This window comes from Ostrea edulis, chromosome 5 (assembly GCF_947568905.1).
Source record: "Ostrea edulis chromosome 5, xbOstEdul1.1, whole genome shotgun sequence".
Lineage (NCBI taxonomy): Eukaryota > Metazoa > Mollusca > Bivalvia > Ostreida > Ostreidae > Ostrea > Ostrea edulis.
The window spans coordinates 32,770,420-32,783,424 of record NC_079168.1 but is presented as its reverse complement, the minus strand read 5'-3'; the positions used below and the strand labels follow the sequence as shown (position 1 = coordinate 32,783,424).

General features: G+C 34.2%; 1 protein-coding gene across 1 annotated transcript; it reads right to left on the bottom strand.

The window, feature by feature from the left end:
* Positions 1-5,096: 5,096 nt before the first annotated feature.
* Positions 5,097-12,582, bottom strand: LOC130054855 (transcription intermediary factor 1-beta-like). The gene is made up of 2 exons (XM_056165815.1): positions 11,474-12,582; positions 5,097-5,291 (listed from the first exon to the last, which is right to left on the bottom strand). The coding sequence occupies exons 1-2, from the start codon at positions 12,513-12,515 to the stop codon at positions 5,209-5,211; spliced, it is 1,125 nt and encodes a 374-aa protein (XP_056021790.1). The 5' UTR covers positions 12,516-12,582; the 3' UTR covers positions 5,097-5,208.
* Between the last annotated feature and the right edge of the window lie 423 nt (positions 12,583-13,005).

The following is a 13,005-nucleotide window of genomic DNA, read 5'->3' as shown; positions in this document are numbered from 1 at the left end:
TCACCCGTCCCCGTGCCTCACCGACAAAGAATCTGTGCGTGTTCTCCTGGAATTTAATACATTGTGGCTCCCTCACGTCATTCAGAATTCTTAACTTTTTACCGGTCTGTGAGAGTATGTGTATATTGTTGCTGCCTTTACCATTCACATATATATTCCCAATCCTGTTCACTGTTAATCCATATGGATGTTGTAATTCTGTATCACTGTATGTGAACAAGACATTTCCTTCTCTGTCCTGTTTCCAGACTTTGTGTTTGGTGTAACTCGAATAAATGATATTTTCCTCCATATCTACTGCTACATCGTACAATCCTTTTACATCGCTTGAACTCCTACATTTTCGAAAATCCGCACTTAATACGTCTAGAACATTTATACAACCTACTGCAATAGTGTTGCCTGACTGTGCTATTCCACGGCACTCAATATCAACTTCAACAGTTTTTGTCGTGTTGAATGCATCAATACTAATAACTAAAATTTTCTTTCCTCTAGAAAGTGTTACATAAATATCATTTTCTTCGTTGACACAAATATCCCATGGAGCACCTTGCAGAGGCATCTTTCTCAGAATCTCCCCATCTGTTCTACAGTGAACGAGTCTCTTGTTTTTATGATCAGCCAGTACTAATTCCCCATTCTGGAGATAAACCCCTCCTGTAAAATTAGCACCATCAATCGTAAATTCAGAAATCGCGTTGATTTCAGCATTTTCTATATCAATTTCATCTAGCATTACAGGGCTTTTGTGTTCATTTGTGGTAATTTCTGCAAGCAAAGGTAACTTCATCAATTTCTTAACGTCATCTTGTATCTTGGCTTGAATTCCAAATCTGAGCTGAGACATTTCCATTTCTCTCAAAGTTTGAAATATTCGTTCCATTTTGGTATAAGACAATGCGACAATTGTTTTTGGTGACCCATCAGTGAATAAATTTTTCCCGAGTATTTCTTTCCAATGGCGAAGATAACATTGCCTCTGTTCGAAAGTGTTGATTGATTTTTGAAGTTTTGCTTTAGCATCTTTGGTTGCTTTTCCTACTTCGTTTAAATGTTGTTCCTCCAGCTTTGTTACAGTTTCAATAATGGCTGCTTTCGCTCCCGAAATTTCTTCCCGTAACTTGTCGGCTACATCTTCGATTTCTTGGATGTTGGCTTTCTCTGCAGTAATAACCTTTTCTAACATGACTTCAAGTCGATCGACATCATCTCGCAAGAGTTTTACTTTCCCAGGTTTTATTACTTTATCGGTCGCTTCCTCTATCAAACAAATGCTTTTACATTTACCGTGTTCTGTTGTAACACAGAGGACACAACATGGTGCGAGATGACTTTCACAAAACATTTCAATTTTTCGCCCCTCGTGATCCTCGCACATGTCCAGTGAGGAGGTAGAAGTAGAAGGAATAGCCCCTTCAGTGAGAGGAACTATTTCATGATTTCTAGAAGGTTTGAATTTTTTGTGCCACTGAAGACACTCCTCGCACAAAGCCTCCGAGCAGTCCCTGCACCAACCACTAGCAGGTTTGTTGTCTCCATCAATGTCACAAGGCTCGTATTTATTTGTAACGGAACTCATAAATCGGTTTTCTGGAAATCTGTCTGCCCATTCTTCTGGAGTGAACTGGCCAACATTACCAGGCGCGGAGACGAACGTTCTACACAGTGGACATGGAAATCCGAGCGGTAGACTGCAGTCCGTACACGACGACTTGATGTGTGACAGTAGACACGGATGACAGAAAGTGTGTGTGCACGGTAAATACCTTGGTGATTTGTACCGTTCCAAACAAATAGAACATACCGTCATATCACAATAGGTGTTTGAAGTGACAGTGGCCATAACGTCCTAAATCATGATTTAGCACGAAATCAAAACGAAAGTTGAACTATTTGAATCAATTTGTAATTTTGAGTCCGATATGATTATTCACTGTAGCTAGCTACCCAGAGTTATCGTTCCTTACACTCACATTTTGGGCTGTACAAAGGCATCTTCACTAGCCAAGGGTTTTATGGGGAGCGTAGTGGACAAAAAACCTTTATCTAGTGAAGATACAACAAAGATGAAAACACAACTTAAAAAATGATACATGGGATAAAATCAGTTTTACTGGATAAAAAATCCGCCATTCCAAACCGAAGAAAAAATACATGGGATAAAATAGGTTTTGTTGGGGAAAGAAAACCCATTCAAAGAACAGACAATATAGGACTGATGTACAGCGTGGTGCCATAAATGTGTCAACTTTCATGTTCGCTAAATTGAAAAATATTCTTTGTTTAAGCAATCATCCTGAGTTCTTTTCCTAACAATTACAGAAATATGACCAAAGAAACTTTAACATCAACTTTTAGCATTCCATTTCTTTATATAATCCTTTGTATATAAGAGTTAAACGAAAACCTTGAGTGTGGTGTTCTTACATTCATATGATATGTGTACAGTTGTTTTGTGAGTAAGACACTAAAACCACAAACTCTAGATGTTAATGGTGTAAAACTTAGTATAATGGAATATTGATAAGTTTATAAAAAGGATTTAGAAAAGTGGTTGTTTTCAATGAATTACATTGTATATAGTAAAATATGGCACGACGCTGTACATGTATATAAGATGATGACGAGAAATCAGTTGGGAAAATATTTCATGTGACCAATGTATCACTGTTCGTTATCTTCACCTTGCATTGTTTACTATTTATTTCAGTATATACTTATATATGCATCCACGAGATTCTAATTTCGTTTTCAATGTTTTAGGCATATTGTATTAGAGACCTATACAATGTTTGCATGTCTTTGTTCCGAAGTAACCAACAACCAAAAAGAAAATTCGTTCATTTCCCATGGAAATAAGCACGTGAGCTTTCATGGGATATCCTCATGTATGTACTGTGTGTGGTACCTCATATATGTGTATTGGGTGTGTTGCACCTCATGTATGTACTGTGTGTGTGTTGCACCTCATGTATGTACTGTGTGTAAATGTATGCCACATGACTATGAATGCGATATTCGCGTGTTCACTCCAATATCACAACTTTCATTATTTTTGTATTACATGAAAAATAGGAAATTTGAAATTGACTGATTATTCTATCTTCCAGGTTCAAATTTGGCAACAGTTATACCTTGGTACTGTGTATCTTGTAATTTTGGATTTTGAGGTAGATGAAGAAATTTCATCTAATATAAAAATGTCAAAATTTCCATTCTTGGGAAAATTCGTGAAAGGAGAAAAACATTTACATCGCAATTCTTTATAAAAGGAATGTATTTTTGAATTACCAGATCTACAGTAAACCATACTAAATAAAAATAAGCACAGTTGTCAAGAGAAACAAATGTAAAATACATTTCCTTAGGACTAGTATTCCTTGTGGTAAGGAAAGTTATATTGCATGGTAGATTTGTGATAATTTTGTTATTGACTTGACAGGTAAATCAGCACGACAAGATCGCCCGGTCAGTAAAGTTGTCCTCGTCTATTTCTTGGGAGGTTGTACTCACTCTGAAATAGCGGCCCTCCGATTCCTTGGTAAACTCAAAGGTGAGAAATAGTTTTAGCATTTGTAAAGCTCACATTAATGAAAAAGACAGATTTCTTTCAGATTAAACCTGGCATTTTTGTTAGTAAACTCTAATGAATTGATATGAGATCTAAATCCTGATTACTTTGTAATTACTGTGGCATTGATTGGTTTGTTTGACACGTATATTTGTATTTTGTCTTGCATACAGTCTACTCTATATAAATCAAAATTCAGGGAACAACTTGAAGTGTTCATTATATCGAAAGTTTAATATAAACGATGTTAAAATATATAAATAATGTTATTTGGGATTTATTTATACTTCAATATAACTGTAAGTTCAATATAGTTGGCTTCATTATAAGTAGAGTAGACTGTGTTTTGTGACTACAGATGAAATTCTATTCTGCTAAGACATGGATGAGATTTCTGTTCATTGAAACATTTGTTAAGGTACAGTAAAACACGTTTATAACGAATTAACGTTTATTGCGGAGTAATACCTATTCCCTTATGGTAAGAAAATAACGAAAAATTCACTGAATATAACGAAGTTTGGTTATAATGAACTGTTTTTTGGCTGGCCCTGAAGGTTTGCTATAACCGTGTTTTACTGTATTTGAAATGACCCATCTCTTGCTCAGGACAAATGAAATAACTTACAATAATAATAATATAACATACATTGTGTTTTCTTTAAATTCATCAGATGGCTAAAGACACTCAAATAACACTATCACTAAAACTACACTAAATCTACAAAATTATTTACCCTGCAAATACCATGTTCTGGCTTGCTAATCAATGTTTTCTAGGGAGCGAATTAGGACACATCCCTTTCGTTTGATGATCTGATCCACAATCAATAGATATTATATAATATACTTTAGTGTGTATATATAGTTACCCATTTCCTTCCTGTCGTTATGCCCCTTGTGTCAAGAAAATTTCAAACAATTCAAAGTCTCTGCTTATCACTTTGGTCATACATGAATATTTTGAAATGAAATTTGGTATATAGATTACATCCTGAAAATATCCAGGTCAAGTTTGTATTTTGTTCTAGTGGATTAAAATTGGAAAAGTTGGACCCCTTGGACTTTTGAAAAGTTTTTAACAATTCAGTTTCCATTCATTATCTCCATCATACAGGGAAATTTTGAATTGAAATTTGGGATATAAATACATCATTGTCAAGTACGTATATGGGGGCAGTTGGATGACTGTTGACAGAGTTATGGCCCTTAGACATGTCCTTATTCATGTCGCTCAGATACATCTAGTTTGCATAAGGGGTAAATGAAAAGTTTCTTTGTATTGTGAGAGTCAGACAGGTTAGCTAGCTCAGTTTGTAGAGCACCTGACCAGAGATTTAAAGAGCCCGGATTTGAATCCCGGTCTGATCCGTTGCATTTTCTCCCTTCTTGTCACATAAACCTTTAACTTAGAGTGTTTAATTGATCAAATCTCGTAATAGGAACAAGCAAATTAGATTTAGGTCACACTATTCAGTTTCAGGAGGTCTTTTAAATTTATTATGCAACAAACATTTTTTTCATGTTCACTTCCTTTAAATACAGTTACTGACAAAAATAACAGTCTAAATGACGATGATAAATTATATGACAAAAATGATTAACTATAAAACGATAATCTATATGACGATGAATTATATGGGTGGTCTCTCCATGACAGACTCCAGGATGGTGGCGCTGTTGATGATTGCTGTGGTGGCTATGATGAAGACGTAACCTGTCAACAGAGAAAATCGGTATTTTAGAACTGTAGTTAAGGAGGTATGCTACACCAGAGGTATTTGATGTGGATGAAAAGTGGAGGATATGTACAACAATATTTTGAAGTTGAAAATTTTCAAATTTACTTCATTTTGTCAAAAAATACAGTTTTAGTAGAAGGTAATCTGAAAAAAATTTAAAACCCCTGCTGGACTCGAACCTGCGACCTACAGTTCAGCAGTCGGCATTCTTTTTTTTTTCTAGGTTGGGATTTTATTTCAAACTCAGTACATTGCAAGTGTGTTTGATATTAAGAAAAAAATCTAGATGGAAAACGTAATATTGAAAAAAGAAATCCTGTGCCCGTGAGGGATTCGAACCCGGTCGTTAAAAAAAGATGACTTCTTTTTTACCCTTTAAATTCTACGTCCTTTTTGTTTTCTCTTTTATTGATTAACATTTAAACAGATATCACAGACTAATCATCAGTTACAATCACATTTAAAACACTTTGTATCTAAAATATGAACAATAATATTCCCTCTGTTTCTTTCAATAGAGGATTTCTATGTAAGAAAAACTTTTTAAACAGGTTCATTTTCTTTTCTAAAACAGTCAATTGATAATGGTTATATGAAATGTAATGTCTCAATGTATATCTACAAAGCCTTTCAATATCAATTTTCTTTTCACTTTGCAAAAAAATCTGTCTTCTTCTATAAATACAAAATCTGCATACTGATATAAAATAATTTACAAAAAATACATTCACGTTTTTGATACCCTTATGTAATGCTGTCATGAATATTTCTTCAAAGTTTAATCTGTTAAAAACATCACTTTCACAATCTTTCAATAACGATTCAAGATGATAAATAACAAAATTGTTCTTAAATTCAGCCAACTCTTTACATCTAATAAATAAATGCATTATATCCTCGCATTCTAGCATACAAATTGGAAATATTTTAGAATCAGACTTCCCTATCTTAAAAAGTTTCTCATATGTAAATATAATATTGTGAAAAATTTTGAAATCCAGTTCAGGAATATCTGGTGTTTTTTATAACACCCATACCGTTTCCCATCGCTTTTCAATGGATGATTTATCATTCATATCAAGTTTATCTCGTCAATAAATATTTGACACCGGTTCTTGAAACATTTTTTGAACTAACAAATTATAAAATATTTGTACTGTACCGGATTGGAACACTATCCTTTGATCTCTATATGAAATATCAAAATTTGGCTGAAAGCATGTTCTTTTGTACTCATTTTCATGAACATAATTTTTCCATTCTTCTGGAATAGATAATAACAAATCCTTATAATTTTTTGTAATCAGTGAGACATTTACCTCTGAATTTTGTTCTTGAAAAATCTCCACAATACATGATATTGGTAAAAATCCCGGAATTACTTCATATGAAATATCCTTGACATGTGTAATACTAGCACTAATAAAATCTTTCCAATTCAACATTTTGTTTCTTCTTTGTACTTTCGGATTAAAAAACAGACAATAATTAAAAACATCATTTTCTTTTTCTGTAACAATGATATAATCTTATATGGAATACCATGCACAAAATAATTCATTGTAAAACTGTGGTAGACCCTCAAAATCTGTTTTCTTAAACTGTAGTAAAAATATTTCCATTCCTGCTCCTAAATTTTGAATCTTTGATAGGAAATATCTAAAAATATGTTTCCACAGAAAATCTTTATTACAACAAAAGTGCTTTGCAAGAAACTTTAGTCTAAATGATAACATTTTTAGATAGATATCAGCTATTTTCAAACCACCATTGTGTTTTTCACCAATTATTGTTTTATAAGATACCAAGTGTGAGCCAAAATTCCATAAAAAATTGGTACACTCCTTTTGAATACTGTCTCTAGCCCATTGTGGAATCGATATAACTGACAATGAGTACCATAATTTAGACATAAACAAGGTATTAATTAAAGTGGCTCTACCTTGAACTGCTAAGGATCTCTGTCTCCATAAATTAAGAGTTTGCCTAATGTTTCTAACTTTGTCTCTCCAATTTAAATTTTCACACTCTACTCCATTTTTGCCAAAATAAATACCAAGAATTTTCATGACACTTGTCTCAGAAACACTCAATGATATCTTTTCCTGTTCAAAACTTCTACCAGTTCCTATACACATTATTTCAGACTTGTGAATGTTTATTTTGGCACCAGATGCTTTTTCATACATGTCAAATACTTTGAAAACTTCAAAAACAGAATTTTTGTCACACACTGTCATTGTAGTATCATCAGCATGTTGCAACATCAACCCATTCTTTTCTGACATTGGTATTGGAATACCTCTTATTACTGTATTTTGTTTCATGACATAATTCAGAGGTTCTGTTGATAAAACATATAATAATGCAGATATTGGACAACCTTCTCTAACAGAATTTTTAATAGGAAAATATTTAGTTAAATGTCCATTACACTTTACATTACTGTATATATCCGTATAAAATATATGTACCCATTTTCTAAATTGGGTTCCAAAACCAAATACTTCTAATACATCAAGTAAATACTCATGACTCACTCTATCAAAAGCTTTTTCCTGATCAATTTTAACCACATAACCCTCTAAATTATCCATCTCTACCATATCAATCACATCTCTAATGCTAACTAGAGTATCTGCAATATCTCTTCCTATTATACAACAAGTCTGTGTTTCAGACACAATATTTGGTAATACCTGTTTCAGTCTATTTGCCATAACTCTTGCTATTATCTTATAATCTACATTTAAAAGGCTTATAGGCCTCCAGTTTTTCAACAATTTCTTATCTCCTTTCTTCTTGTATAACAACGTAATAACACCCATTTTCATAGAGTTAGACATCGTTTGTTTTCTGTTAATTTCTTTAAATAAATTGAGTAGAATATCTCTTAATTGTGGTAAAAACATTTTATAAAATTCAACAGTCAACCCATCAGATCCTGGGCTTTTATTATTAGCCATTTCCTTGATTGCAGTTTCAATTTCTTCTTTGTTAATATCCCTTTCACACATTTCCTTCAATTTTTCTATTCACATATGACAAAAACTGTGCCTTACTTTCATAGTCAATTCGCACTGATGAATATAAGTTAGAATAGAAATTGTACTCTATTTCTAAAATTGAATCAATATCCTTCTTTATTTCTTCTGTGTCACTCAACAATTCTTTTACTGAATTTGATTCTTGTCTTCGTTTTTCTAAATTCAAAAAATATTTCGTGCATTTATCTGATTCATTTGCCCACTGTGCTTTTGATCTAAGTATTGCACCCTGACACTTTTCATTTTCAAAATCTGACAATTCTTGTTTGATTGCTTCATATTTTTCAATATCAACTTGTACTTCTAACCTACTGAGCTACTCGGCTAGGTACTTAAATGGAAAAGGAAAAGTTAAATATTGCTGATATCGATTTTTTCATCCATGTTTTTAAAGGAAGTCAGCCATTATGACGATGTAGAGTACTACCTTAATAGAGTAATTTGTTTTTCTTCAAGTATGAAATGTAGGTCTCTGTCAATCAGGCTGTTTTTTGGTTTAATTTAATTTGTGATTTTTTTAAAAAATTCTGTGCAAGCAGCACAACACAGTAATAAAGTAATGAATATTTCAACAAATTGTTTTCTTGATCAGTACATGTTACTGCTATGGTTGGTTGATCAGTACATGTTACTGCTATGGTTGGTTGATCAGTACATGTTACTGCTATGGTTGGTTGATCAGTACATGTTACTTCTATGGTTGGTTGATCAGTACATGTTACTGCTATGGTTGGTTGATCAGTACATGTTACTGCTATGGTTGGTTGATCAGTACATGTTACTGCTATGGTTGGTTGATCAGTACATGTTACTGCTATGGTTGGTTGATCAGTAAATGTCACTGCTATGGTTGGTTGATCAGTACATGTTACTACTATGGTTGGTTCTTTGTACAGAGGAAGACAAAATGTAATTAAATATTTTAAATTATATTGATGATTTTGTCAATTACTTGCAATTACAATGATTTTAATCAATGTATTTAATTACTCTAAATTACTTTGAAGAATATGATTAAATACATTTCAATTACTTAAGTTTAATTCAAAATGTCTTGGAAGACTTGACCGTAAAGCCTGCTATGATTTGTCTTCAAGCTTTTTGAGGGATTAAAATTCTGCTAAAAAAAATGGCTATTTCCAGATGCATTTTCTAGGACATCAAATTCATCCAGTACATTTAAAAGTCATGTTTAGTTCTAAATGTAATATCTGAATGAAGTGAACTCCTGCTCGGGTATTTTTGTTTTACTTGTGTCTTTGTACTGCAGGTATGAGAGGGGTGAACACCTGAACACAATTAGCCCTTTACCTATAGCCCTGGGCACTGTGGCCACACTGCATCAAGTTTATAGACATAGGGAGACATCTAATTATTGCATAAACATCCTATGACAAACAGTCGAGTAGTCTAACACCATTATTATCAGACACTTTCATTCCATCATTTTCAGTTTGAATTAAAAATATAATTTAAAATACTTGACTTTTTAAAAAATGTATTTAAATACATTCAATTACTTGTAATTGAAATCAAAGTCAATTACAAATATATCCAATTACTTTATAAAAATGTATTTAAATACAGCAAATTACAATTACATTTTTCAAATACCCCATCCCTGGAGGAAGATGTAAAGGATTAGTTGGTTCTATTTTATTTGCCCCCGCCCTGAAGTCAGAACCTCTACCCCAGAGATCATGAAATTTACAATTTTAGTAGAGGTCTCGAATTCCTGCCCTGCATGATTATGCAGTTCTTCTTACACCTGTGCAGTTGTAGATAAGATTTGGGAATATTGGTCGATATTTGACTGTTTTTGCCCTGCTCCTAAGGGCTCCGAAGGTGTAGGACCCTAAAATTTACAGCTTATGCCATGTACCCTATTCCAAAGGTGCTTCATATACAAATTTCAAAAGAATTGGAAGGGTAGCTATCAAGAAGTTCAAATTGTTTAAATGTTGGCACGCAATTGATGATGGACGCAGAATAATAGCATTATAGCAATAGGTCACCTGGGGTGGGGGCAGCTAAATTCCTTATATTCACACGTACTTCCGAGATAAACTTTTATCACCTCATTAAAATGAAAGTAAGAACATTTTGTGTATAATTTCATTTCCGTTTTATACTCCATATATAGGATCATTTAGGAGGCTATAATGAGTACATACAGTATGATCAATTGAAAGAAGAAAGAAAGGTGCATGTTTTTGTGTCTTTTGACTTCAGACAAAAATTCAGAAGGAGACCTTCGACTTTCAATTCAGCAATCAGGTAATAACCTCATACAACAAATTCAAATATTTTCACCCGTCCCCCTGCCTCACCAACAAAGAATCTGTACGTCTTCTGGAATTTAATACACTGTGGCTTCTTCACGTCATTAAGAATTCTTAACTTTTTACCAGTCTGTGAGAGTATGTGTATATTGTTGCTGAGGTTACCATTCACATATACATTTCCAACCCTGTCCACTGTTAATCCATATGGATATTGTAATTCTGTATCTCTGTATGTGAACAAGGCATTTCCTTCTCTGTCTTGTTTCCATACATTGTGTGTGGTGTCACTCGAATAAATGATATTTTCCCCCATATCTACTGCTACATCGTACATACCTTGTAAATTCCTTAAACTCCTACATTTTCGAAAATCCGTGCTTAATATATCTAGAATAGTTAAACCAGCTATTGCTATAGTGTCGCCTGACTGTGCTATTCCATGGCACTTAATATCAACTTCAACAGTTTTTGTTGTGTTGAATGTATCAATACTAATTACTAAAATTTTCTTTTCTTTAGGAATTGTTACATAAATATCATTTTCTTCGTTGACACAAATGTCCCATGGAGAACCTTGCAGAGACACCTCTCTCAGAATCTCCCCATCTGTTTTACAGTGAATAAGTCTCTTGTTTTTATTATCGGCCAGTACTAATTCCCCATTCTGGAGATAAACCCCTCCTGTAAAATCAGCACCATCAATCGTAAATTCAGAAATCGCTTTGATTTCAGCATTTTCTATATCAATTTCATCTAGCATTACAGGGCTTTTGTGTTCATTCGTGGTAATATCTGCAAGGAAAGGTAACTTCATCAATTTCTTACCGTCATCTTGTATCTTGGCTTGAATTCCAAATCTGAGCTGAGACATTTCCATTTCTTTCAAAGTTTGAAATATACGTTCCATTTTGGTATAAGACAATGCGACAATTGTTTTTGATGACCCATCAGTGAATAAATTTTTCCCGAGTATTTCTTTCCAGTGGCGAAGATAACATTGCCTCTGTTCGAAAGTGTTGATTGATTTTTGAAGTTTTGCTTTAGCATCTTTAGTTGCCTTTCCTACTTCGTTTAAATGTTGTTCCTCCAGCTTTGTTACAGTTTCAATAATGGCTGCTTTCGCTCCCGAAATTTCTTCCCCTAACTTGTCAGCTACATCTTCGATATCTTGGATGTTGGCTTTCTCTTCAGTAATAACCTTTTCTAACATGACTTCAAGTCGATCGACATCATCTCGCAAGCGTTTTACTTTCCCAGGTTTTATTACTTTATCGGTCGCTTCCTCTATCGAACAAATGCTTTTACATTTACCGTGTTCTGTTGTAACACAGAGGACACAACATGGTGCGAGATGACTTTCACAAAACATTTCAATTTTTCGCCCCTCATGATCCTCGCACATGTCCAGTAATGGGGTAGAAGTAGAAGGAATAGCCCCTTCAGTGAGAGGAACTATTTCATGATTTCTAGAAGGTTTGAATTTTTTGTGCCACTGAAGACACTCCTCGCACAAGGCCTCGGAGCAGTCTCTGCACCAACCACTAGCAGGTTTGTCGTCTCCATCAATGTCACAAGGCTCGCATTGATTTGCAACAGAGCTCATAAATCGGTTTTCTGGAAATCTGCCTGCCCATTCTTCTGGAGTGAACTGGCCAACATTACCAGGCGCGGAGACGAACGTTCGACACAGCGGACATGAAAATCCGAGCGGTAGACTGCAGTCCGCACACGACGACTTGATGTGTGACAGTAGACACGGATGACAGAAAGTGTGTGTGCACGGTAAATACCTTGGTGATTTGTAATGTTCCAAATAAATAGAACAGACTGTCAAATCACAATGGATGTTTGAAGTGACAGTGGCCATAATGTCCTAGATCTATCCTTTAGTACGAAATCAAAACGAAAGTTGAGCCTCAGGTGTGGTAAGCGGTAAATGTAGTACGGCCGAAACCCGAATGCCGAAAGTCCCGGATAGCGATTTTTTCGAGTTTTCTCTCTTAATGCTGCATGTAATAACATTTAATTTGCAGAGGTTACTGTTTGTAACTTAGGTACATAAAGAGCATAATTTTTTTTCTGAGAATTCTTTTACAAAAATACCAAACCAGAGTTCTCACCTGCCAAAAAGCGGTAAATCTAGTACGTTTTATAAATGTCGGAACCCAAACACGGTCGAAGACACTGACCGATTCCCACAGCCCCTTGTAAATACTGGGTTTTAAGTAATCATATTCATGCAAATGTTATTGATTAAGACTACATTTCATCTTTCTATCATTATTTCACAACACAGAATAATAAAAACTGCTGTATTTTGTAATTGTATTCTTGTTTTAATCGGAACAAGTAGATCT

What these genes read in the sequence shown, in the direction of transcription:
- LOC130054855 (XM_056165815.1), bottom strand. Translation starts at nt 12,515, where the DNA reads ATGGCCACTGTCACTTCAAACATCCATTGTGATTTGACAGTCTGTTCT. An exon ending in AGCCAAGATACAAGATGACG is followed by an intron (nt 5,292 to 11,473) that starts GTAAGAAATTGA and finishes CTCTGTTGACAG; the next exon opens with GTTACGTCTTCATCATAGCC.